Raw genomic sequence first — 25811 nt, forward strand, 5'->3', positions numbered from 1 at the left:
AATTTGGTCATTTCCTCATGGTCTACTGATTGCTCACTTCCTGTGTATATTCAGTATGACAAAATTGCTTGTGTCTCTGCTCTTGTCCGCATTATCAATGTGACGGGCTTGGGGAAGCTGCAGGGTGGAGATAGAGCAACAGGAAGGAGAGGAGAATTTGAATGCAACATGCTCTGATGCTTTTGGGAACCAAAGTTAATAAAAGGGGGTTTTTGGAGCGATGGGAATTAGCCAATTATTCTTCATATTGTATAAGAAAGGAAAAGTTAGTTTTAAAAGAAAAATACTATGATTAATCATTAAGGAATTAATAATTAGCAATTTAATGTATTCCATTTATGGTGAAAGAACATAGAATGTGGAAAGTACAGCACAGTACAGGCCCTACAGCCCTCGATGTTGTGTCGAGCTGTGTCCGAACCCAAGATCAACATATCCCACTCCCTATCATTGTTCCATGTGTTCCATGTGCCTATCTAATAACTGCTTGAAAGTTCCTAAAGTGCCTAATTCCACTGTCTCAGCAGGCAATTCCTTCCACACCCCAACCAGTGTCTGAGTAGAGAAACTACCTCGGACATCCCTCCTACATCTCCCACCATGAACCTTATAGTTTTGCCCCCTAGAAACAGCTACATCCACCCGAGGAAATAGTCTCTGAATGTTCACTCTGTCCCCCTCATCATCTTATAAACCTCTAAATCGCCTGTTGTCCTCCTCCTCTCTAAAGAGAAAAGCCCCAGCTCCCTCAACCTTTCCTCATAAGACTACCCTCCAAACCAGGCAGCAACCTATTAAATCTCCTCTGCACTCCCTCCAATGCTTCCACATCCTCCTTATAGTGAGGTGACCAGAACTGCACACAATATTCCAAATGTGGTCGCACCAAGGTCCTGTATAGCTGCAGCATAACCCCATGATCCTTAAACTCAAACCCCCTGTTAATAAACGCTATCCTCTTGAGTGGCAACTTTCAGAGATCTGTGGATATGAGCCCTGAGATCTCTGTTCCTCCACATTCCTCAGAACCTTGCGGTTGACCCTGTAATCCGCATTCAAGTTTGTCCTACCAAAATGAATCACCTCGCACTTATCAGGGTTAATCTTTATCTGCCACTTTTTGGCCCAGCTCTGCATCATATCAATGTCATATACAGGGCACATGAGGAAAGATGGAAGAAGGTCCATGTGCATTTTAACTCCCTGCAGAAAAATAATTAATGTGGCACCTTTCGTATGACAAAATGTGCTAAGGTACAAAAAATTGACAGAAGTTGGCACTCCAGCATTGACTCACTAAAACACAATTCCTTTCTCATAGTGATGATAAAGCACAGTTAAAAACCAAAAATTAATAGATGAATCTGACATAGTAATGGTGTAAGTGTAGGTATGAGTCTGCTTTTTGGCTTTTTTATTCCTTCTGTTGCCCCTTGCCTTACCTCCACCCTAACGATCAACTTTAAAACTTTGTGGCTGGAATTCTACCATCTCGTCCGCCGCGAGGGTCCGACAACAGAAATCTCCATTGACCTCGGACGGGAATTTTCAGTCTCACTCGAGCAAGACCATAAAACCCCACCCTTTATGTTTACAAATATTGTGTCAACGTATTGTGAATGTTCTTTAGAATTCTAGATTTTTGTCAGTCTTCAGAAATCAGAGACTTGGGTAATGTAAAGAAACATTCCCCTCTCAACAATAAGTAAATAGGGAATATGCAAGAAAACAGAATTGGCAGAGCACAGAGATCTGAGTTGTAGAACTGGAGGGGTGAAGTCATGAGAAGATTGAAATTCAGGACAAGCATTTTAAAATTAGAGCATTACCACACCAGGAACTAATTTAGGTCAGAGGGCATGAATGAACAGGGTTTGGTACAGATTACTGATAGTCAAGTCGAGATGTAGCAAGCATCTGGGCTACAGCAGCGTTTGAGGTGGCAGGAGCAGAGCCACATGATGTTAGAGTTGGAAGTACGCATTCTTTTGTGAAGGTGTGGTCTGAAGCTTATCACTGGGTGAAGTATCGCACCAGGTTTTTGAGCAGTTTATTCTGATGACCCTTTCCCCCACTGCCGCCTCTCGAAACTCTGATCCGCTGATATTCTCTAAGATTTAGGTATTGTGTTACAACACTGAAACATACATTCTGACAAGTTTATGATGCTAATCATTGTGAAGAGAGAAACAAAGGAAAAAAACGAACGGTCGAAGTAGATCCTGTTCTATATTTGTACAATTTGCATTTTGTCATAATTTAAAATGTTCTGATCTCTGTGTCTTCAGTGGAAGCTGTCGTGTGCATGCTCTTCATGTGCGTATCCACATGTTCAGATTGCGTTTGATGTACCTTTTGGTTCAGACATCTAAAATAGTGTGTTTTCTCCAATGTTCTAGCATTCACTGCTGCCAGCAGGATATCGTCAGAAGGACCAGACTGTCAAAACCCCAACAGGCCCCTTTAATAGAGATCAGCTTCTAGCATTCTTGGAGAAAGAGGCATTGGAGTACAAAGACAGGGAGGATTACGTGCCTTTCACAGGGGAGAAAAAAGGTATTGTGCTAGCCTGGTTGTGGGGCTGCAGGCTGTCATTGTTCTCCTGCATGTTTCTGTCTTCCGGGAGGGAATTAAATGATCTTCCTTTAAATTAAGGATCCTATCTCAGTTTTATGTCTTCGACTTATAAATTAAGCAACAGTAGAGCGAATAAAACCCACACTCATACGTAATGGTTTTGATTGATCACTTTATCTGATACTTTAAAAATAGCTTTCATTATGATATTTAAGCATTTCATTTAAAAAAAATCACTATTTCTGATATTAGTGCTCAACATATTTGGTAACTGAAGAAATTTTAGTATATTCTACTTATCAAATAATTTTCCAAGGTTTGATACTTCCCATTGTATGTGAATATGAAGAGATCCTCTATCTTGGATAAGTTTTTTTATATTAATGCACTCTTGACCTTTTTAGTTTAGACATTAAATGGAAAACATTTGTTTTATTAGGCTATTTAGTGGTCAAACCCCCTGAAGTAGGGTAATCGGAATATCTGGAAATATTTTGCAGTAATGGGAATTGTGTAGTCCCTCTTGCAGATTGTCAGACATATTTAAAAAATGCAAAGATTCAATTAAACTGTAATACAATCCACATCAGGATTTGGAACATCCATATCAGGCATCAAAAATGTTGATTACAGCATTTAAATATATTGTAACTGAGGAGAAACAGATTTTTGAAATGGTGTAATGGAATTTGGTGTGGTTACTGTCTATTATATTCGTTCTTTTCCCTGCCTGTTGATGAGACATGTTAGCACTGGTTGGAGGCATGGATTTAGCTCCAAGATGAAATTTTGTGGAAGTAACTTTAATCACATTAGGAGATGTTAGAAATGAGAAATGCCAAAACATAGATGTATTAAATGCACATATAATATTCAAACTAATCTCTTATTCTAAACAATTTGTCTTGACTACTTCACAGTACCGGCATTTTCAATTAGTGCCCAATTGTTAGTATCTTCCTCAGTTTTAAGTAATATTGAAAGTAAGCTTCCCCTGAAATAGTCAGTTCTCTTTTGCGAGTTTGTAAAAGTTAGAGATTTTAAAGATAGCTTCAACATTCCCAAAGATTGGGAAGCAAAACTCCCAAATGTCCAACAAAAGAACAAAGAACAACACAGCACAGGAACAGCCCCTTCGGCCCTCCAAGCCTCCACTGATCGTGTGTTCCCAACTAAACCATCCATTTGTATCCTTCTATTCCCAGTCTGTTCGTGTGGCTATCTGGATAAGTCTTAAATGATCCTAGCATGTCTGCGTCAATCACCTGGCTTGGTATTGCATTCCAGGCCCCCACCACCCTCTGTAAAATATGTCCCCTGCATATCTGTATTGAACTTTGCCACGCCTTACCTTGAACTTGTGACCCCTTGTTTGTCATTTCCGATCTGGGAGAAAGCTTCCACTGTTCACCCTATCTATGCCCTTCATAATTTTATAAACTTCTACTAGGTCGCCCCTCAACCTCCGTCTTTCCAGGGAGAACAACCCTAGTTTACTCAATCTTACCACGTAGCTAAGACTCTGAACACCAGGCAACATCCTGGTAAACCTTTTTTGCACTCTCTCCAAAGCCTCCACGTCCTTCCGGTAATGTCGACCAGAACTGGATGCGGTATTCCAAATGTGGCCTACCCAATGTTCTATCTAACTGCAACATCATATGCCAACTTTTATACTCTGTGCCCTGTCCAATAAAGGCAAGCATGCCATATGCTGCCTTCACCACTTTTTCCACCTGTGTTGCAACCTTTAAGGATCTGTGGACTTGCACACCCAGATCCCTCTGTGTGTCTATTCACCTGATGATTCTGCCATTTATTGTATAGCTTCCCCCTGCATTAGATCTACCAAAATGCATCACTTCGCATTTATCTGGATAAATGCGATCTACAATTTCTCTGCCCAATTTTCCAGCCTGTCTATATTGTGCTGTATTTTCTGACAATGTTCATCACTATTCGCAACTCCAGCGATCTTTGTGTTGTCCACAAACTTACTAATCAGACCAGCTACGTCTTCCAAATCATTTTTATATATCATAAACATCAGCGATCCCAGTACAGAGTCCTGCGGAACACCGCTCGTCACGGACCTCCAATCGGAAAAAGACCCCTCCACTGTTACCTCCTGTTTTCTATGGCCAAGCCGATTCTGAATCCATCTAGCTAGTTTACCCTTGATCCCGCCTGTCATGAGGGACCTTATCATGAGGCACTAATTGAAAATGCCGGTACTGTGAAGTAGTCAAGACAAATTGCTTAGAATAAGAGATTAGTTTGAATATTATATGTGCATTTAATACATGTACGTTTTGGCGTTTCCCACTTCTAACATCTCCTAATGGGATTAAAGTTACTTCTGCAAAATTTCATCTTGGAGCTAAATCCATGTAGACAAAATCCACGGCCCTTCCCTCGTCAGTCATTTTTGTCACCTCCTCAAAAAACTCCACCAAATTTTGAGGCATGATCTCCCTTGTACAAAACCATGTTGTCTATTGCTAATGAGACTCTTCTGTTCTAAATGCGTATAGATTCTATCTCTAAGAAACTTCTCCAACAATTTCCCTACCATGGACGTCAAGCTAACTGGCCTATAATTACCCGGGTTATCCTTGCTACCCTTCTTAACTAACAGGACCACATTTGCTATCCTCCAATCCTCTGGGATCTCACCTGTGAACAATGAAGAAATAAAGATTTCTGTTAGAAGCCCAGCAACTTCATCTCCTGTCTTCCTCAGTAATGCAGGGCAGATGCCATCTGGCCCTGGGGATTTGCCTACCTTAATGCTTCCTAAAACATCTAATGTTTCCTCCCTTGTAATTGTGATTTGTCCTAATGGGTCTACACATCCCTCTGAGACACTATCAATCAATGTATCCCTCTCCTTTGTGAATACTGATGCAAAGTATGCGTTTAGGATCTCGCCTACTTCCTTGGGTTCTGAGCAGAATTCCCTTCCTTTGCTCTTGAGGGGTCTGACTCTTTCTCTGACAACCCTTTTGTTCCTGACGTATGTTTAAAATGCCTTGGGATTCTTCTTAATCCTGTCTGCCAAGGACATTTTGTAAACCCCTTTTTGCCCTTCTAACTCCCTGTTTGAGTTTTTTTCTACTTTCTCTGTACTCCTTCAGTGCTTCCTCTGCTTTTAGCTGCCTGGACCTTATGTGTGCCTTTTTTTTTCTTTTTAATTAGACCGACAATTTCCCTGGTTATCCACGGCTCTCAAATCCTCCCTCTCCTGTCCTTCCTTTTTACAGCCACACACCTGTCCTGCACTCCTAGCAATTGCTCCTTAAAAGACTCCCACATGCCAGATGTGGATTTACCCTCGAACAGCCTCTCCCAATCAACAGCCACCAAATTCTGCCTTATCCGGCTGTAGTTAGCCTTCCCCCAATTCAGCACCTTATCTGTAGGAGAACACTCATCCTTTTCCATGACTATCCGAAAATTTACAGAATTGTGGCCACGCACACTGTTGTAAGGAAGGTCCAGGATTTTGACCCAGTGACAGTGAAGGAACAATGATACAAATCAGGGTGCTTGGAGAGGAACTTGCAGCTGCTGCCCTTGTCTTTCGAGATGATAGAAGTCGCAGGTTTGAAAGGTACTATCGAAGGCGTCTTGCTGAATTACCGCATTGCACCTTATAAAATGTACACAATGCTGCCATTGTGCATTGGTCATGGAAGGAGTGAATGTTTGACATGATGGAGGGATGCCAGTCAATTGGGCTGCTTTTGTCCTGAATGGTATTGAGCTTCTTCAGTGTTATTGGCAACTGCTATCATTCAGGGATTTGTATCTTGTAGATAATAAATAGGCTTGGAGGTGTCAGGAGGTGAGTTACTCACCCAGGATTCCAAGCCTCTGACCTGCTCTTGTTACCATAGTAGTTATATGGCTAGTCCAGTTCAGTTACTGGTCATTGGTGATCTGCAGGATGTTGCTAGTGGGAAATTCAGTGATAGTAATGCCATTGAATGTCATGAGGAGATGGTTGGGTTCTCTCTTGTTGGATATGGCCATTGCCTGGTATTCGTGTAGCGTGAGTATTACTTGTCAGGCCAAGCTTGACCGTTGTCCAGGTCTAGCTGAATATGGGTTTGGGCTGTTTCACTTTTTAAGGAGTTGCGAATGATGGTGAACATTATATAGTCATCAGGAAACATCACCACTATGACGTTATAGAACATAGAAAACAACAGCACAAACAGGCCCTTCGGCCCACGAGTTGCGCTGATCATATCCCTACCCACTAAGCCTATCTATAACCCTCAATCCCATTAAATCCCGTGTACTTATCCAGAAGTCTCTTAAAAGACCCCAACGAGTTTGCCTCCACCACCGACGGCAGCCGATTCCACTTACCCACCACCCTCTGAGTGAAAATTTTACCCCTAACTTCTCCTCTGTACCTACTCCCCAGCACCTTAAACCTGTGTCCTCTCGTAGTGACCATTTCAGCCCTGGGAAATAGCTTCTGAGAATCCACTGATCTATACCTCTCAACATCTTATGAACCTCTATCAGGTCACCTCCTCAGGGTCTCTCTGTCCCTCCAGGGAGAAAAGACCCTAGCTCCCTCAACTTATCCTCATAAGGCATGCTACCCAATCCAGGCAACATCCTTGTAAATCTCCTCTGCACCCTTTCAATAGCTTCCACATCTTACTTGTAATGAGGCAACCAGAACTGTGCACAGTACTCCAAGTGGGGTCTGACTAGGGTCTTAAAGCTGGAGCATTATCTCCTGACTCCTAAACTCAATCCCTTGGTTAATGAAGGCCAGTACACCATACGCCTTCTTGACCACATCCTCCACCTACGAGGCTGATTTAAGAGTCCTGTGGACCGGGACCCCAAGGTCCTTCTGATCTTCTACACTGCTAAGAGTCTTACCCTTGATGTTATACTCCTTCATCCCATAGACTTGCCAAAATAGACCACTACACGTTTACCTGGGTTGAAGTCCATCTGCCAGTTCTCTGCCCAGTCTTGCATCCTATCTATGTCACGCTGCAACTTCTGACATCCCTCCAGGCTATCCACAACACCACCAACCTTTGTGTCGTCGGAAAACTTACCAACCCATCCCTCCACTTCCTCATCCAAGTCATTTATGAAAATTACAAATAGCAAGGGTCCCATAACAGATCCCTGGGGCACGCCACTGGTGACTGACCTCCATGCAGAAAAAGACCCATCCACAACCACTCTCTGCCTTCTTTAGGCAAGCCAGTTCTGGATCCACAAGGCAACAGCCCCTTGGATCCCATGCCCTCTCACTTTCTCAAGGAGTCTTGAATGGGGGACCTTATCGAACACCTTGCTGAAGTCCATATAAACCACTGCTCTTCCTTTGTCAATGTGTTTAGTCACATTTCGAAGAACTCAACCAGGCTCATAAGGCACGACCTGCCCTTGACAAAGCTGTGCTGACTACTTTTGAGAATACTAAACTTCTCTAAATGTTCATAAATCCTGTCCCTCAGGATCCTCTCCATCAACTTACCAACCATTGAGGTTAGACTCACCGGTTGGTAATTTCCTGAGCTATCCCTGTTCCCTTTCTTGAATATAGGAACCACATCCTCAATCCTCCGGAACCTCTCCCGTCTCCATTGATGACGCAAAGATCATCGCCAGAGAACCTGCAATCTCTTCCCTCACCTCCCACAGTAACCTGGGGTGCATCCCATCTGGTCCTGTCGACTTACCTATCTTGATGCTATCCAAAAGTTCCAACACATCCTCTTTCTTATTGTTATTATGATGGAAGAAAGATCAAAAATGAAGCAACTGAAGGTGGTTGGGCCTCAGTGCCATCCTAAAGAACTCCTACAGTGATATTCTGGGACTAGGATGATTGACCTTCAAAAACCACAACCATCTTATTTTCTGCCAGGTACGACTCCAACCAGTGGAAGGTTTTCCTCCAATTTCCATTTTCCAGAATTCTTTTGATGCCATACTCAGTCAAATGCTGCCTTGACGTCAATGGCGATAGATCTCATGTCACCTGTTGGGTTGTGCTCTTTTGTCCATGTTTGGACCAAGGCTGTAATGAGGTCAAGAGCTGTGTCCCGCAGAACTGACATCAGTGAGCAGGTTATTGCTGACTAAATGCTGCTTGATAGCACTGTTGACCCATGATCGCGTGTAGACTGATGGATGGTAATTGATTGAATCAGATTTGACTTGCACGTTGTGGACAAGACAAACCTGGGCAATTTTCCATTTTGCTGAGAAGATGCCAGTGTTGTCGCTGTACTGGAACTTGGCTTGTACTGGAACAGCTTGGCTAGGGATGAGGCTAATCCTGGCGCATAAATCTTTAGTACCACTGTAGGGATGTTGTTAGGGCCTGTAGCCTTTTTAGAATCCAGTGCTTTCAGTCATTCCTTGATATCATGTGGAGGGAATCGTATTGGCTGAAGACTGTTTTCTGTGATACTGGGGACCTCTGGAGAAGGCAAAGATGGACCATTCACTCACACCTTCTCATCTTTTGCATTGATGTGCTGAACTCCCCACTCATTGTCTATCAACGTTCATGACTTTATGCAGCAGGACTGCAGAGCTTATGCCTGATCTCTTGGTTGTGCCGTCGATTAGCTTTGTCTATTATGTGCTGCTTCTGCTGTTTGGCAAGCAAGTAGCTCTGTGTTGGAACTTCACTGGGTTGACACTCGCCCACTGGATGGGTGAGTTTCCTTTCTGTTTCTTTTTCAGTTTCCATTTTCAACTGGGGCCTGTCTCAAAAGATGACAAGCTGAAGTTGAAATCCAAAAAGGTACAACCTTTATTTTCCTTCTGTAAAACATGGGACTTGACCTAGTAGGTCTCAAATTTCAGAGATGCTTTGAAGACTTCCATTTGGGTAGAGTTGTTGGAGCAATGTCCTGCACCATATATGAACTTTGGTTTCTTAGACTCATTGAACATTTACAGCACAGAAAGAGGCCACTTGGCCCATCATGTCTGTTTTATTGATCATATTGCATCAATCATGAAAACCACCTTCATTCCAGGTGTGTTGCCTTCAAAGCTTTGCATCAAATCAAAAAAATGCATCTGTTTCAAGCTTTTGTTACATTTTCTTCACTATTATACTTACGTGAGGCTTGCTTAACAGATTGGATAGTGTAAAGAAAATAAAGTGGCATGGCTCTACTTTAATTGTCGTTATTGTGCACTGGATGTCTGAGATAGAATGCATATTAATATCTTTGACCGGGTAAAGATTCTTGCATTAGCACCAATAACAGTACAGCTGCAACTGGATATTTGGAGGTTAGCAGATTCTTGTTGCTGATGTTAGATAAATTTATCTTTGACGAATATAATTGCAAAGATAAAACTTTAGACCGTATAGGCGATTCTCTGCTGCAGAAATGGAGCCTTGTGATTCATGATGTAGCTTCAAAATTCTTAGTTTGAGCTTTTCAGATCAAAAATTTCCAAGCTTTAACATGGTGCAATTTGACGCTCTGGGGTTATATTGATGACTTCACTTTCTCTCTAGCTGAAACTCCTTTCTAATAGCTCTGTCAGGAATGTGGAGCATTACCCACAGCATAAGTCAATTTGTTTCTTGTGCATTATAGAGTTAAGTGTTGTAATATAATATAATAATATCTTGATTCAATCACAGAAGGCAAGCTTTACAAGAAGTCCTTAAAATAATGCAGATACTGTAAATTTAAGATGAAAACAGAAATTGCAGGAAATATTCAGCAGGTCTGGCAGCATTTGTGGAAAGAGAAGCAAAGTTGATGTTTCACTCTGACTGTTTCAAAGCTCTGAAGGAGTTATAGACTCAACATTAACTAGCAAATGTATTTAATCCCTTATCAATCATTGAGTTCCACATGATTAATATTAAACTGTTGAAGATGTCCATTCTTCCCAATGGAAATATTTTGGTCAAGTATGACTGAAGGTCTGAACATTTTTTATGTTCTTCAGTAAGTTAAAACTATTTTTCTCTGAAGTTAACATGCCAACATCTAAATTTTTCTGCATAGGTAATTATCTAATACCAGTGTAGTGCAGTATGTGAAGAGCGTCTGAACCAGATTTACCAACTACCCCCAGGAAAATACTGAAAATGTAGCCTCTATGGGGTATCATGTTCACTAATTTCATAATGTAGGTTCCAGATGCACTGGGAACACTGCATCATCAAACAGCATAGCTAAAAGGGCTTGGAACAATGTCAGTTAGTTCCAGGCTTGAGATTCCCTCCACAAGGCATAGTTCCTAATCTTCTGCAACCTTACTATTGATTTAACCCTTTAAACTTTTGTACAATTCTAGTTATTTTGCTCTATAGTCTCTTCCAAGGCTGCTATATCATGTCCTGAGATTTGATGCCCCAAACCGAATGCAATATCCAGATGGGACGTGACAAATTAAAGCTTCACTTCCCCACTTTTGAAATTCTACCCTGTTGAAACAAAGGCTGTTAAATTTTAATTAGCAGGAAATCACTGTGGTTTGTGAACAGGACCCACAAATCTTTGTTCCTCCACAGATCCTAGTCACTATTTTTAAGTTAATTCTAATTTTTATGTCTCAGGTTTTTAATATTTATATTTGAGGCCTAGTATTTCTTTCTATGGCATTCCTCTGTCTTTTCATCTTCAAGCTCATATCCAAATCCACGGAGCTCATTGACTTTTGTACGTAAGATTTAAATCATACACTCTATTGCCTCTGCTGTTTTCCCCTTCCCCAGCCTACCAAGCCTATGCACCCTTTCCCCTAGCAATGAACTCACACATTTCTGTAGTTTGTCGTTTGTCCTCACTTTCCTGTCATTCCCCTTCTCAGCTCGATTTGCCTATGCAAACTGCCTCCTGTTCCCTCAACTTTATTCCCACTACGTTGCTGACCACCCGACTGCTTTTCCTAGCTCCCATGTCAGTTGATGTTGTTAATGGTTTTCTCTCTTTAATACTGTCCCCTCTGGGCGTGTATGGGGTGTCAGGGAGGGGTAATACCTTTGGTGGGGGAACATGTCACATCCTTCCAGGGCGGTTTGTCCATCCTTTGTCCCCATCTGGCACTCGGCTGTCACCTGTGGCTCCCCGTAGCTGTTTGCCTGCAACAGCGGCCACACCCCAGGCAACGGCCTCGACAAGCCGGCTAAACCAGGTGAGGGTAGCTGACAGGTCTCAGTGCTCGGTGAGATAGGGAGATGTCAATCCCAGCATGTGAAGACAGAGTCTGGTGGATTGAGCGGAAGAGTCCAATAGAAGGTCTAATGGTTAAGAAGGCGGTCTCTGCAAGCGTCGTGGAACACAAAGAGCAGGACAAGACACAGAAGACTTCATGGTCATCCACTGCGCCTAGTCCCACTTCCAGCCATCTTGACCCTTATCACTGGATCTAGATGGGAATTGGGAAGAGAGAGTGAGGATGACGCTGCACAACTCTCCCTCACTTTAATCCAAATCAAGCACTAGTTTCGACACCATCAGCATCATCATCAGCGTCCTGTTCAACCTTTGAAGCTCTGTGGTGATGGGCGAGCGATGAAGCAGCAGGTGTGGATACACTGAAAGCTGTAGTCACGGACCTGCATGCAGGCGGCTCAGGTCTCGTGGTCGTTTTCCGCTGACCGAAGCAGCAGTGGAACTCGTCTACCTGGGCGACTGAGCAGTCCTCTTCATGAACACACTGCTCACCGCCGTAGAATGAGAAAGGGGCTAGAAAAGGTGCCCCAAACATTGCCTGCTTCACTACACCCTGGCCAGTTTACTGCGGCTGGCGGGGATCCCATCTTGCGGTTGAATACGCAAAATAAAACACAAGGTGATACCACTCACCATTGGCACTTGGAATGTGCGCACGCTTTTGGACAACCCTACAGACAGACCAGAGAGAAGAATAGCCTTAGTTGCCAGAGAACTTGCAAGATACAACATTGACATTGCAGCCCTGAGCAAAACTCATCTTGCCAACGTAGGTCAGTTGACTGAAACTGGAGGTGGATACACTTTTCTCCGGAGCGATCGTGGCAGCGATGAGCATCGTGATGCTGGAGTTGGATTCGCCGTCAGGAGTCACCTTGTTCGGAAACTTGATAGTCTACCCAAGGGTGTGAACAACTGGCTTATGACATTACAGCTTCCACTACAAAACAGAACATAGAACATAGAACATTACAGCGCGGAACAGGCCCTTCGGCCCACAATGTTGCGCCGACCAGTCTTATTTTTAAAAAAAAAACATTGACCCACTAATCTAAACCACTCCTTTTTCGTCCATAAACCTATCCACCAATCTCTTAAACGCCCCCAAACTAGGCGCATTTACAACTGCAGCAGGCAGGGCATTCCAGTCCCTCACCACCCTCTGGGTAAAGAACCTGCCCCTGACATCCGTCCTATAACTACCCCCCCTTAATTTAAAGCCATGCCCCCTCGTGCTAGATTTCTCCATCCGAGGAAACAGGCTATCACCATCCACCCTATCTAAACCTCTAATCATCTTATATGTTTCTATAAGATCCCCTCTTAGCCGCCTTCTTTCCAGTGAAAACAACCCCAAATCCCTCAGTCTCTCCTCATAGGACCTCCCCTGCATACCAGGCAACATCCTGGTAAACCTCCTCTGCACCCTCTCCAAAGCCTCCACATCCTTCCTGTAATGTGGGGACCAGAACTGCACACAGTACTCCAAGTGCGGCCGCACCAGAGTTGTGTACAGTTGCAACATGACGCTGCGACTCCTAAATTCAATCCCCCTACCAATAAACGCCAAGACACCGTATGCCTTCTTAACAACCTTATCTACTTGATTCCCAACTTTCAGGGATCTATGTACACATACACCTAGATCCCTCTGCTCCTCCACTCTATTCAAAGTCCTCCCGTTAGCCCTATACTCAACACATCTGTTATTCCTACCGAAATGGATTACCTCACACTTCTCCGCATTAAACTCCATCCGCCACCTCGCGGCCCAGCTCTGCAACCTGTCCAAGTCACCCTGCAAACTTCGACACCCTTCCTCACAATCTACCACACCTCCGACTTTGGTGTCATCAGCAAACTTACTAATCCACCCAACTATACCCTCATCCAGATCATTAATAAAGATTACGAACAGCAGTGGCCCCAAAACAGATCCCTGAGGCACACCACTCGTAACCGAACTCCATGATGAATAATTACCATCAACCACCACCCTCTGTCTCCTATCTGCTAACCAATTCCTGATCCAAGTACCTAAATTACCACCAATCCCATACATCTGCATTTTCTGCAGAAGCATACCATGGTGAACCTTATCAAACGCCTTACTAAAATCCATATATACCACATCTACTGCCTTACCCCTATCCACCTCTTTGGTCACCTTCTCAAAGAACTCAATAAGGTTAGTAAGGCACGACCTTCCCGCTACAAAACCATGCTGACTATCTCTAATCAATTCATTACTCTCCAAATAACTATAAATCCTATCCCTAATAATTCTTTCTAAAACCTTGCCCACTACAGAAGTAAGACTCACTGGTCTATAATTCCCAGGGAAGTCTCTGCTCCCCTTCTTAAACAATGGGACAACATTCGCTGTCCTCCAATCATCCGGTACTATACCAGAGACCAACGACGACCTGAAGATCAGAGCCAGTGGCTCTGCAATCACCTCTCTTGCCTCCCATAGAATCCTAGAGTAAATCCCGTCAGGACCAGGGGACTTATCTATTTTCAACCCTTCTAGAATATCCAACACATCCTCTGTATCAACTACAATACTTTCTATTTTACACCCCTTCACCCCAGTGACCTCCTCAGCTACATTCATATCGTCCTGTGTGAACACCGAAGAGAAATAATGGTTCAATGCCTCTCCAATCTCTTCCGGTTCCACACACAACTTCCCCCTACTGTCTGTAACTGGCCCTAATCTTGCCCTGACCAACCTTCTATTCTTGACATACCTATAGAACGCCTTAGGATTCTCCTTAATCCTATCAGCCAAAGTCATCTCATGCCCTCTTCTAGCCCTTCTTAACTCCCTCTTCAACTCCCTCCTAGCCAATCTAAAGCTTTCTACTGCACTACCTGAGCCCTCAAGCCTCATCCGAACATAAGCCTCCTTCTTCTTCCTAACCAACAAATCAACTTTTTTCGTGCACCACGGTTCCCTAGCCCTACCAATTCCTCCTTGCCTGACAGGGACATACCTATCACAGACCCACAGTAGCTGCTCCTTGAACAAACTCCACATTTCAGACGTTCCTAGTCCCTGTAATCTCCTAGTCCAACCAATGCTTCCTAATTCTCTCCTAATGGCCTCATAGTTACCCTTCCCCCAGCTAAAACTACTGACCCGAGGTTCATGCCTATCCCTTTCCATCACTAAGGTGAACGTAACCGAATTGTGGTCACTATCACCAAAAAGCACACCAACTTCCAAGTCTAGCACCTGGTCTGGCTCATTTCCCAGCACCAAGTCCAATATAGCCTCACCTCTAGTTGGCCTATCTACATATTGAGTTAAAAAACCTTCCTGCACACTTTGAACAAAAACTGACCCCTCTAACGAGCTAGAGCTATAGCTATTCCAATCAATGTTAGTAAAGTTAAAATCCCCCATAACAATTACCCTATTACTTTCACTCCTAACCAGGATCGTCTCTGCAATCCTTTCCTCAACCTCTCTAGAACTTTTTGGAGGTCTATAAAAGACTCCCAACAGGGTGACCTCTCCTCTCCTATTTCTAATTTCTGCCCATACTACCTCAACAGACAAATCCTCATTAAACTTCCTCTCTGACACTGTGATATAGTCCTTGACCAATAATGCTACTCCACCCCCCCTTCTACCTCCTTCTCTACTCCGACTAAAGCACTTGTACCCTGGCACCTGCAACATCCATTCCTGACCCTGCTCTATCCACGTCTCTGAAATGGCCACAACATCAAAGTCCCAGGTACTGGTCCACGCTGCAAGTTCATCCACCTTATTGCGAATACTCCTCGCGTTAAAGTATATACATTTCAAACCTCGCTCCGCCCCACCCTCACAATGCCGTGCAATGCCATCCTCTTCTATGCCCCCCTCACTTTCACCCCCTCTACCCAGGATCCCACCCCCCCTCTGAATCAGTTTAAACCACTCCGCATAGCCTTCACAAATTTACCCCCCAGGATATTTGTTCCCCTCTGGTTCAGATGTATACCATCACTCTTATAGAGATCCCATCTTCCCCAGAATGAGCCCCAATTGCTCAAGTAATTAAACCCCTCCCTCCTGCACCATCCCCTCAGCCACAAGTTCAAACTTTCCCTCTCCCTATTCCTCTCTAAACTATCCCGTGGCACAGGCAAGAGTCCAGAGATAACCACTCTGTTTGACTTGGCCTTTAGTTTCCATCCCAACTCCATGAAACTCTGCTTAATATCCCCTTCCCTTAGCCTCCCTATGTCATGTGTCCCCACATGAATTATAACTTGGGGTTGATCACCCTCTCCCCTAAGAGTCTTGAATATCCTCTCTGACACATCCCGGACCCCAGCCCCTGGTAGGCAACACACCAGCCCTGAATCCCTACCCTTACTACCAACTCTCCTATCCGTCCCTTTAACTGTAGAGTCCCCAATCACGAGGCCCAATCTCTTGCATCCCCTAGACACCTGAGCTTTTACAATAGGCTCACCCCCAGAGTCCTGCTCCCTCTGGCTATCCCCAGTTGATGCTTCCTCAACTGTAGCCTCCAGGACCGAAAACCTATTTTGGAGGGGAACAGCCCCAGGGGATTCTCCTCCCACATGCTTCTTTCCCCTCCTCTTGACATTGACCCAAGACTGATTACTAGGAGTGACTATTTCCTTAAAACTCCTATCAATGTCTCTCTCAGCCTCACGAATTACGCGGAGCTCATCTAATACCACCTCCAGCTCCTTAACACGCTCCTCCAGAAGCTTCAATCTAAGACACTTCCTACAAGTGAAGTCAAGCCACCCTGATCAGCGCCTACGCCCCCACAATAAACAACCCGACGAGATGAAAGACAAGTTCTACGAAGAACTAGACGCCCTACTATATCAGCAGTGAGCAGTACCGATAAGCTGATCTTGCTTGGTGATTTCAATGCAAGAGTAGGGTATGACTCTGCAATCTGGCAGGGAGTCATTGGGAGGCATGGAGTGGGCAAGTGTAACAGTAACAGCCTACTCTTAATGAAGACCTGTGCAGCACACGACCTCGTCATCACTGAGACAACCTTCCGTCTGCCTACCTGTAACAAGACCTCCTGGATGCACCCCCGCTCTAAGCATTGACATCTTATCAACTATGTCAGGAGAAAAGACAGGCAAGATGTCAGAGTGACCAAGGCCATGTGTGGTGCTGACTGCTGGACATTCCACCGGCTCATTGTCTCCAAAATGAGGCTCCGCTTCAGACCCAAGAGGCGACCACGAAGAAGCGAGGTTATGAAAAGAATCAATGCTGCCAAGCTAAAGAACGCCAGCATAGCTTCAACACTGGCTGAAGACTTAGAAATCAAGCTTGCTGACCTACACCTCGCAGGCAGCGCCGAGGTCGACTGGGAACGCTTCAGGGATGCTATCCATACATCTGTGCTGAAGACGCTGGGGCCCTCCACCCGCAAGCAGCATGACTGGTTTGATAAGAATGATGAGATACAGGCTTTACTTGTTGAAAAGCACCATCTACATCGGGCCTGTCAGAACGTCCCATCTTCAGCTGTCAAGAAAAATGCTTTTACCAGTGCTCGCAGGACAGTCCAGAATAAACTGTGTAAAATGCAGGATGCCTGGCTGAGCGCCAAGGCAGATGAAATACAGGGTTACACTGACAGAAACGACTTGAAACGGTTCTATGGAGCCCTCAACACACTCTATGGATCTCAATCTCTCGGGAGTTCCCCCCTTCTGAGTACAGATGGTACAACTCTCATTACAGAGAAGGCTCGGATCCTGCAGAGATGGGCTGAACACTTTGAAGCTGTCCTCAACTGACTGTCGTCTGTTAACGATGAGGCAATAGACAGGACTCCCCAGGCTGATATCAACAGCGCCATGGATGATCCACCGGTAGTGGCAGAAGTCACGAAGGCTGTCAGCCAGCTATCCAGTGGCAAAGCCCCAGGGGTAGATGCCGTACCCGCAGAGATCTATAAAGCTGCTGGTCCTGCACTTATCGAGAAGCTCATTGAGTTGTTCCAGTCGTTTTGGAAGCAAGGATCCATTCCTCAGGAACTTAAAGATGCTTCCATTGTACACCTCTACAAGAGGAAGGGCAACCGGCAAGTATGCAACAACCACCAAGGAATCTCGCTGCTCTCCGTCACAGGAAAAACCCTTGCAAGAGTCCTGCTAAATGGTCTGGTCACTTATCTGGAGCTGGGCCTGCTTCCAGCGTCAGTGTGGCTTCCGCAAAGGTCGTGGGACTACTGACATGATCTTTGCTGCATGCCAACTTCAAGAGAAGTGTCAAGAGCAGAATCTTGAGCCCTACACAACCTTCGACTCGCGAAAGCCTTCGATACTGTAAGCCAACAAGGCTTGTGGAGGATCATGTCAAAGTTCGGCTGCCCCCCCAAATTCATTCAGATGCTACGTCAGTTCCATGATGGCCAGAGTACTGGATGGTGGAGAATCCTCTGAGGCATTCCCGGTCACCAGTGGCGTCAAACAGGGCTGTGTGCCTGCACCCACACTGTTCAGCATGATGTTTACTGCCATGCTGAATGATGCCTTCCAGGACAGTGTTGCTGGAATCAGCCTCAAGTACAGAGTGGATGGGAGGCTTTTCAACCTGAGGAGACTTCAAGCTGTTACCAAAGTGAAGGAGACTGTTCTGAGAGATTTCCTCTTTGCCGATGACTGCGCCCTGTATGCTGGCTCAGAGCCAGAGATGCAAGTCAGTATGGACAAATTTTCCATGGCTTGTGACAACTTTAGACTCACCATCAACATTAAAAAGACTGAAGTCATGCACCAGCCTGCTCCTCATGCTCCGTACACAGAACCCATAATCACAATCAAAGGGCAGAAACTACAGGCAGTGGGCCAGTTCACTTATCTTGGCAGCACCCTCTTGCAAGCAGTGACTATTGATGCAGAAGTTAACTGCAGAATAGCAAAGGCAAGTTCTGCTTTCGGTAGACTGCACTCCGCTGTATGGGGAACGTTGAGGAATCAGCCCAGCAACAAAACTGAAGGTCTGCAGCGCCGTGGTACTTACTACCCTCCTGTATGCCTGTGAAACGTGGACTGTGTATCGAAAGCATGCAAGACAGCTCAATCATTTCCACATGACTTGTCTTCGCAGAATATTATAAATCCGATGGCAAGACAAAGTACCAGACACTGAAGTTCTCTCTCGGGCAAGTCTACCATCAGTCCACACACTGCTGATGAGAGCGCAGACCCGGTGGGCAGGTCATGTCATCCATACGTCAGACAAGCGCATACGCAAGCAGCTCCATTTTGGGGAACACTCTGCTGGAAAACACTTGCATGGAGGGCAAAAGAAACATTTCAAAGACGCACTCGAAGCCTCCCTGAAGTCGCTTGACATTGACACGACCACCTGAAAAACGCTGGCACAAAACCACCCTATCTGGCGCTGCCTCATCCACAAAGACTGTCAAGCTCACGAAGCAAGGTGCATTGCTGAAGCACAAGTTAAGCGCGAGCTGCCCAAGCCTAACAGCCACCAGCACAACGACTAGTGTCTACACAAGTCTGTCCAATATGTGCCAGGACATTCCGTGCCCGAATTGGCTTGATCAGTCATCTTCGGATACACCACAACCAGCTCAAAATGACTAATGGTGTTGAGGTCCTCATCGATGATGATGGACGAGCAACTATCCCTTCTGGTCAAAGACATGATGAGCAAGGAAAGGTGTAGAGTTAAATGATGTTAGTGGTGGAAATGTGTGATTTTTCTTGATGATGGGGTCAGAAGCTCATCTCAGTCAAATACTACACCAAGGTTGTGAACAATCTGGTTCAGCTTCAGGAAGTTGCTAGAAATAGGAATGGAATGTGCAACAAAGGAATGGACTTTGTAGCAGGGCCTGAAGATAATGGTTTTGTCTTTCTATTTGTTTATTTGGAAGGAATTATTTGACCATCTAATCTGAATGAGGAACAAGTCTGACAACTTCGAGACAGTGGTTAAGAAAAGTGGTGGTAGTATAGAGATGAATATCATCTTAGAAAGAGGTAATTTGCCCATCAACCCAGTACTGACGACAATCCCACCCAGGCCCTATCCCGTTAACCACCACACGCGCGCGCACGCACGCGCACACACACACACACACACACACACACACACACACACACACATTTACTGTTCTAATCCCCCGGACACTAAGGGACAATTTAGCATGGCCAGTCAACCTAACCTGCACATCGACGTAATGATGGAAACTTTTCTTTTTGGGTGATACTGCCTTTGGGCAGTATGAGTTGAGAAATCAGAAGGGGCTAAGTATAGATCCTTCAGACATGAGAGGTAATGGAAAGAAATTCTGGTTACATTTGGATATATAAGAAAGGAACCAGGTGAGTGCAGCCCCACCCAGCTGTTGGGCAGTAGAGAAGTGTTGGAGGAGAGTGATGTGGTCAACTGTGTATGACTGCAGACAGGTTGAGAAAGACAAGGAAGGATTGTGTCCTGAAGACTTGACCTTTCTAATTATTGGCCTGATACTACTTTGGCTGATTCCTTGGACTTGAGGTACTCTGATGAGGATTGTTGTACAAAATGGTTCTGTGATCTCCCACGTTACTGGGGATGCTCTGAATTTGCTTCACAATATGAATATGGATTAGAAGCTCCATCCATCCAGAATGGGGGAGGGGGGGGGAGGGGGGGGCGGGGTGGGATCTAGTGTCTCCCCACTTGTGTCCATCTTACTCTCTTTTTAACCTGCATTGCTATATGCAGGGTCTGTTCTACATGCTATCCTGGATTGCTCTTAAAGCTTTTTCTGGCAATCCGATTTGCTTTTTACAAATTTGAGCCTGCGCCATCCTAGTCTTATCTAGCCTTGTTCTGGATGTCACTTTTCTATTTATATTTCATAGCTTATTGACTATTCCTGCTGTTTATCATGGCTAGAAGTCTTCAGTTTCCTTAGTATTTCTTCACATCACAAATAAACATGAGTGGAATATTTATTTTAGTGCGTTAATGTTCTCAGGCTGTTAAGTATCTGATAGTTAACAAATATTTAATTTTTGAGTTAAGTAAGCTGGGTGATTTATTTGTGCCATTTTGAAAACTGGCTCACGTGAATTTGCTGATTCAAAAATTTTGAGACAGGTTTATAGACCATTGAGCCTCACGAGTCTGTAGACCATTCAGCCTTACAAGTCTGTTCTGCCATTCAATTTGATCAAAGCTGATCTATATCTTAATTCCATCTACCTACTGGAATGTAAACTGGGTTAGCTAGCAATCTGTTCTCTATTCTGACCTATGGTGGTTAACTAATTGAGAAGAACATGTTTTCCCTTTCAATATCAATACTGTACATCTACCTTCTCCCTCTGTGGAACAAGGATAAGTGGAACGTACAAATAGATTTGAGTAGAAATTGTTACATAGCAAAAAGCATCTAATAGACCCTCCCTGAATTACAGAAATTCTGTTGCATGCTTTAAATGAAGGAACATGTCATGTATGGGGTATCTCTTTTGCATGATGCTCTCTACCTTAGCTAGATTTATGTTGCATTTTATCTTCATAGATTGTGGAGGTGGTGCATGGGCTGTTAAATGCCACCCTTGGGTTGCATTGAATTTTACTGTTTAAAGGTGGTCCTTAATTTAGATTCCTTGCACGTTGCTGTTGTTTCTCTTGTCTATTGTCCTTATTTTTGCTGGATTTCTGTACCTTGCTAACCTGTGCTCTCTGCTGCTCACCCTTATGCCAACCACAGGAGCAGCAGCCTCCACTGCCTCAGGTGAGACTTCCTCCGTTGAAAACTCTTGTTTCTGATCGTTTCTTCCACTCCTATCACTAAGGTTTTCTTGTCAAATGCTAACTATTGATTACTTATAGCTGTTCATTTTCATGTCCAAAGACTAAACTGGGATTATCGATAATGCAGTTAAGCTTTAAAAAGAACTTCTTTCACTTGTACTTTTCTTAAATCCCATCATTAAAAATATCTGTAGACATGTTTTTAAATGGAAGAAAAATTACCTCATCTGTGGCACTGGTTTGGAGGAGTTGAAACTCTGACATTGCAATTGAACTAAATTGATATATACAGTACTGTTTATTACTAAATTTGTATCTTCAGATAATGAATGGAATCTTGTTCTCATACTATTAGACTTGGTCAGTAACCCCAACTCCTGTTTCCCTGATGTCGTAAAAACTTCTGATCATGGTGCAGAAAAGTTCCCTAAGTGATTTCATTTTAAAGTTTGCTTATTAGGTCAAAGTAGGCTTACATTGATATTGCAGTGAAGTTACTGTGAAAATCCTCTAGTTGCCACACACCGGCGCCTGTTTGGGTATACTGAGTTTAGCTTAGCGTAGTGAATGCGCATAACCAGCACATCTTTCGGATTGCTAGAGGGAACTGGAGCGCGTGAAGGAAACCCACAAAGACAAGGAGAGAACTTGCAGACTCTGCAGAGATAGTGACCCAAACCAGGTCCCTGGCACTATAAGGCAGCAGTGCTAACTATGTCGCTGTGTGTCTTTAATTTTGTATTTTGCAACTGTCCCTACTATCCTTTTTTGTAATTTTGTGCGTGGGTTGTTCAGAGTGTGGTACTTTTTTCTGAATTGTTACTATTCTCAATGGTCTGGATCTAATTTAATAGTCTCAAATACTCTTAACTTAATCAATGATGTAAACTTAACTAGAATGAGGAATTATTCAATTGACCCATATGTTTGTAGTTAGAATTCTAGAGGGATTTGGCATGAAATTTGTCTTGTGTCATAAGCATAATATGCTGATGATTTAAAGCCACTCTTAAATTTCAAGCTGGAAGTATATTAATATTGGGATACAGGGCAAATGATTTCAGCAGAATTTTTGTAGCCTAATGTAATATAGCCTAATATAATTTGAAAAGAATGTTAAGTTGGCTATCTGCGATAGTTTTTCTGCAGCGTTGGCAAAAGCTATATTTTCACCCTGGCCTTTGAGCATTTGCCTGTCTGGCATTAGTCTGGTAGGTAATGTTGGAACTTTGATCTCAGCGATGGTTATGGTTGAAATTCCATAAAACCAAATGACTAGTTGGGGAGTAGTTAAGAGGGAGCCAGAAGGGAGAATTCCTTTCACTACATTCCCTACAAGCTTCCTCATCAATACTTTGCAATTAAATTGATGGTGTGACTCATTCTTGCCAAATGTTGTAGGGAAAATTGTAATTTTATGCAAACAGTCCTTGTACGTATTTTATAATTTTCAAATAGTTGAAGAATTTAGGACCATTTCATTACTGTATAAGAACTTCAGACTAATTGGTCTGTAACATTTTTATAAGCTGAGTGAATTCTTCAAAATGGTTTTAAAATCAAGATACTTAGCTTCATGAGAATAGTTAGATTCAGAATGTGGTGGATTGAAAAGTAAAATTTCAAGAACTGAAAATTAATGAAGGAGGGCATAATATTTTTGTAAGAAGTTGCAAGTACGCACTTAGAAGACTACAGCGTGGTACAGGCCCTTCGGCCCTCAATGTTGCGCCGACCAGTGGAACCAATCTAATGACTATTTAACCTAGACTATTCCAATATTATCCATATGCCTATCCACTGACCATTTGAACACCCTTAAAGTTGGCGAGTCCACAACTGCTGCAGGCAGGGCATTCCACGTCCTTACTACCCTCTGAGTAAAGAACCTACCTCTGATATCCATCCTATAATTATCACCCCTCAATTTAAAGCTATGTCCCCTTATGTTAGCCATCACCATCCGAGGAAAAAGGCTCTCACTGTCCACCCGATCTCATCCTCTTGATCATATTGTGTGCCTCAATAAGGTCACCTCTTAACCTTCTTCTCTAATGAAAACAACCTCAAGTAGAACATAGAACACTACAGCACAAACAGGCCCTTCGGCCCACGAGTTGCGCCGATCACATCAACACCTACCAATCTATAGACCTATCTATAACCCCCAATCCCATTAAACCCCATATACTCATCCAGAAGTCTTTTAAAAGACCCCAGCGAGTTCGCCTCCACCACCACTGACGGCAGCCGATTCCATTCACTCACCAACGTCTGAGTGAAAAACTTACCCCTAACATCACTTCTGTACTTGCCTCCCCGCACCTTAAATCTGTGTCCTCTCGTAGCGACCATTTCAACCCGGGGAAATCGCCTCTGAGAATCCACCCTATCTATTCCTCTCAACATTTTATAAACTTCTATCAGGTCACTTCTCAACCTTCGTCTCTCCAGGGAAAAGAGTCCCAGCTCCCTCAACCTAACTTCATAAGGCATGCCTCCCAGTCCAGGCAACATCCTTGTAAATCTCCTCTGTACCCTTTCAATAGCTTCTACGTCTTTCCTATAGTGAGGCGACCAGAACTGCGCGCAGTACTCCAAATGAGGCCTGACAAGGGTCTTATAAAGTTGCAGCATTACCTCCCGATTCCTAAACTCAATCCCTCGATTAACGAAGGCCAGTACACCATACGCCTTCTTGACCACATCCTCCACGTGCGAGGCCGATTTAAGAGTCCTGTGGACCCGGACCCCAAGATCCTTCTGCTCTTCAACGCTACTAAGACTCCTGCCCTTGATAATGTACTCGTTCATCCTGTTGGTTCTGCCAAAATGGACGACTACACATTTATCCGCGTTGAAGTCCATCTGCCACTTCTCCGCCCAGTCCTGCATCCTATTTATGTCCTGCTGCAACTTTTGACATCCTTCCAGACCATCCACAACACCACCGACCTTCGTGTCATCAGCGAACTAACTTACCCATCCCTCCACTTCCTCATCTAGGTCATTTATGAAAATGACAAACAGCAAGGGTCCTAGAACAGATCCCTGGGGCACTCCACTGGTGACTGACCTCCATGCCGAAAAAGACCCATCCACAACCACTCTCTGCCTTCTGCAGGCAAGCCAGTTCTGGATCCACAAGGCCAAAGGCCCTTGGATCCCGTGCCCTCTCACCTTCTCAAGAAGTCTTGCATGGGGGACCTTATCAAACACCTTGCTGAAGTCCATGTACACCACGTCCACTGCACTTCCTTCGTCAATGTGTTCAGTCACATTATCGAAGAACTCAACTAGGCTCGTAAGGCACGACCTGCCCTTGACAAATCCATGCTGACTATTTCTGATCATGTCAAACCTCTCCAAATGCTCGTAAATCTTGTCCCTCAGAAGCCTCTCCGTCAGCTTACCAACCACTGAGGTCAGACTCACTGGTCGGTAATTTCCCGGGCTATCTCTGTTCCCTTTCTTGAAAATAGGAACTACATCCGCAATCCTCCAATCTTCCGGAACCTCTCCTGTCTCCATTGACGACGCAAAGATCATTGCCGGGGCTCTGCAATCACTTCCCTCGCCTCCCACAGTATCCTGGGGTACATCCCATCTGGTCCCGGCGACTTATCTATCTTGATAGAATTCAAAAGTTCTAACACATCCTCCTCCTTAATATCCACATACTCAATCTTTTCCATCTGCTGCAAATCCGTAGCAAAGTCTCCCAGATCAGTTTCCACTGTGAATACTGAGGCAAAGTACTCATTAAGCACCTCTGCCATTTCTTCTGGTTCCACACAGACCTTTCCCCCTTCACCTTTTATAGGTCCTATCCCTTCTCTTCTCATCCTTTTACCTCTCACATATTTATAGAAGGCCTTGGGATTCTCCTTAATCTTACCTGCCAAGGTCTTCTCATGACCCCTTCTGGCTCTCCTAATTTCCCTTTCAAGCTCCTTTCTACAGTCCTTATACTCCTCAAGATCCTTAACATCTCCTAGTTCCCTGAACCTTTTGTACACCTTCCTTTTCCTCCTGACTAGGCTCACCACAGCCTTCGTGCACCACGGTTCCCGCGACCTACCAACACCCCCTTGTCTCATCGGAACATTGTCATGCAGAGCTCCAGACAAACATTCCTTGAATATCCGCCACCCTCCTTCGGTACTTTTCCCTAAGAACGCCTCCTTCCAGTTTATTTGTCCAAGTAACTTCCTGACTTCTTCGTATCTCCCCTT

The 25811-nt window shown here is 44.2% G+C and overlaps 1 protein-coding gene across 3 annotated transcripts in view; it reads left to right on the forward strand.

The window, feature by feature from the left end:
* Nucleotides 1-25811, forward strand: part of tmod2 (tropomodulin 2) — a 108859-nt gene that overhangs the window by 34012 nt on the left and 49036 nt on the right. For 2 of the 3 annotated variants that reach the window (XM_080214486.1, XM_080214487.1), the window contains exons 3-4: nucleotides 2400-2556; nucleotides 21533-21556. In XM_080214486.1, the coding sequence (XP_080070612.1) occupies nucleotides 2400-2556; nucleotides 21533-21556 (181 nt within the window). The remainder of the gene's footprint in view (nucleotides 1-2399; nucleotides 2557-21532; nucleotides 21557-25811) is intronic. The other variant, XM_080214489.1, reaches the window with a different exon arrangement.

Source organism: Carcharhinus amblyrhynchos, chromosome 28, assembly GCF_965287045.1.
Source record: "Carcharhinus amblyrhynchos chromosome 28, sCarAmb.v2.hapA, whole genome shotgun sequence".
In the NCBI taxonomy this organism is placed as follows: Eukaryota; Metazoa; Chordata; class Chondrichthyes; order Carcharhiniformes; family Carcharhinidae; genus Carcharhinus; species Carcharhinus amblyrhynchos.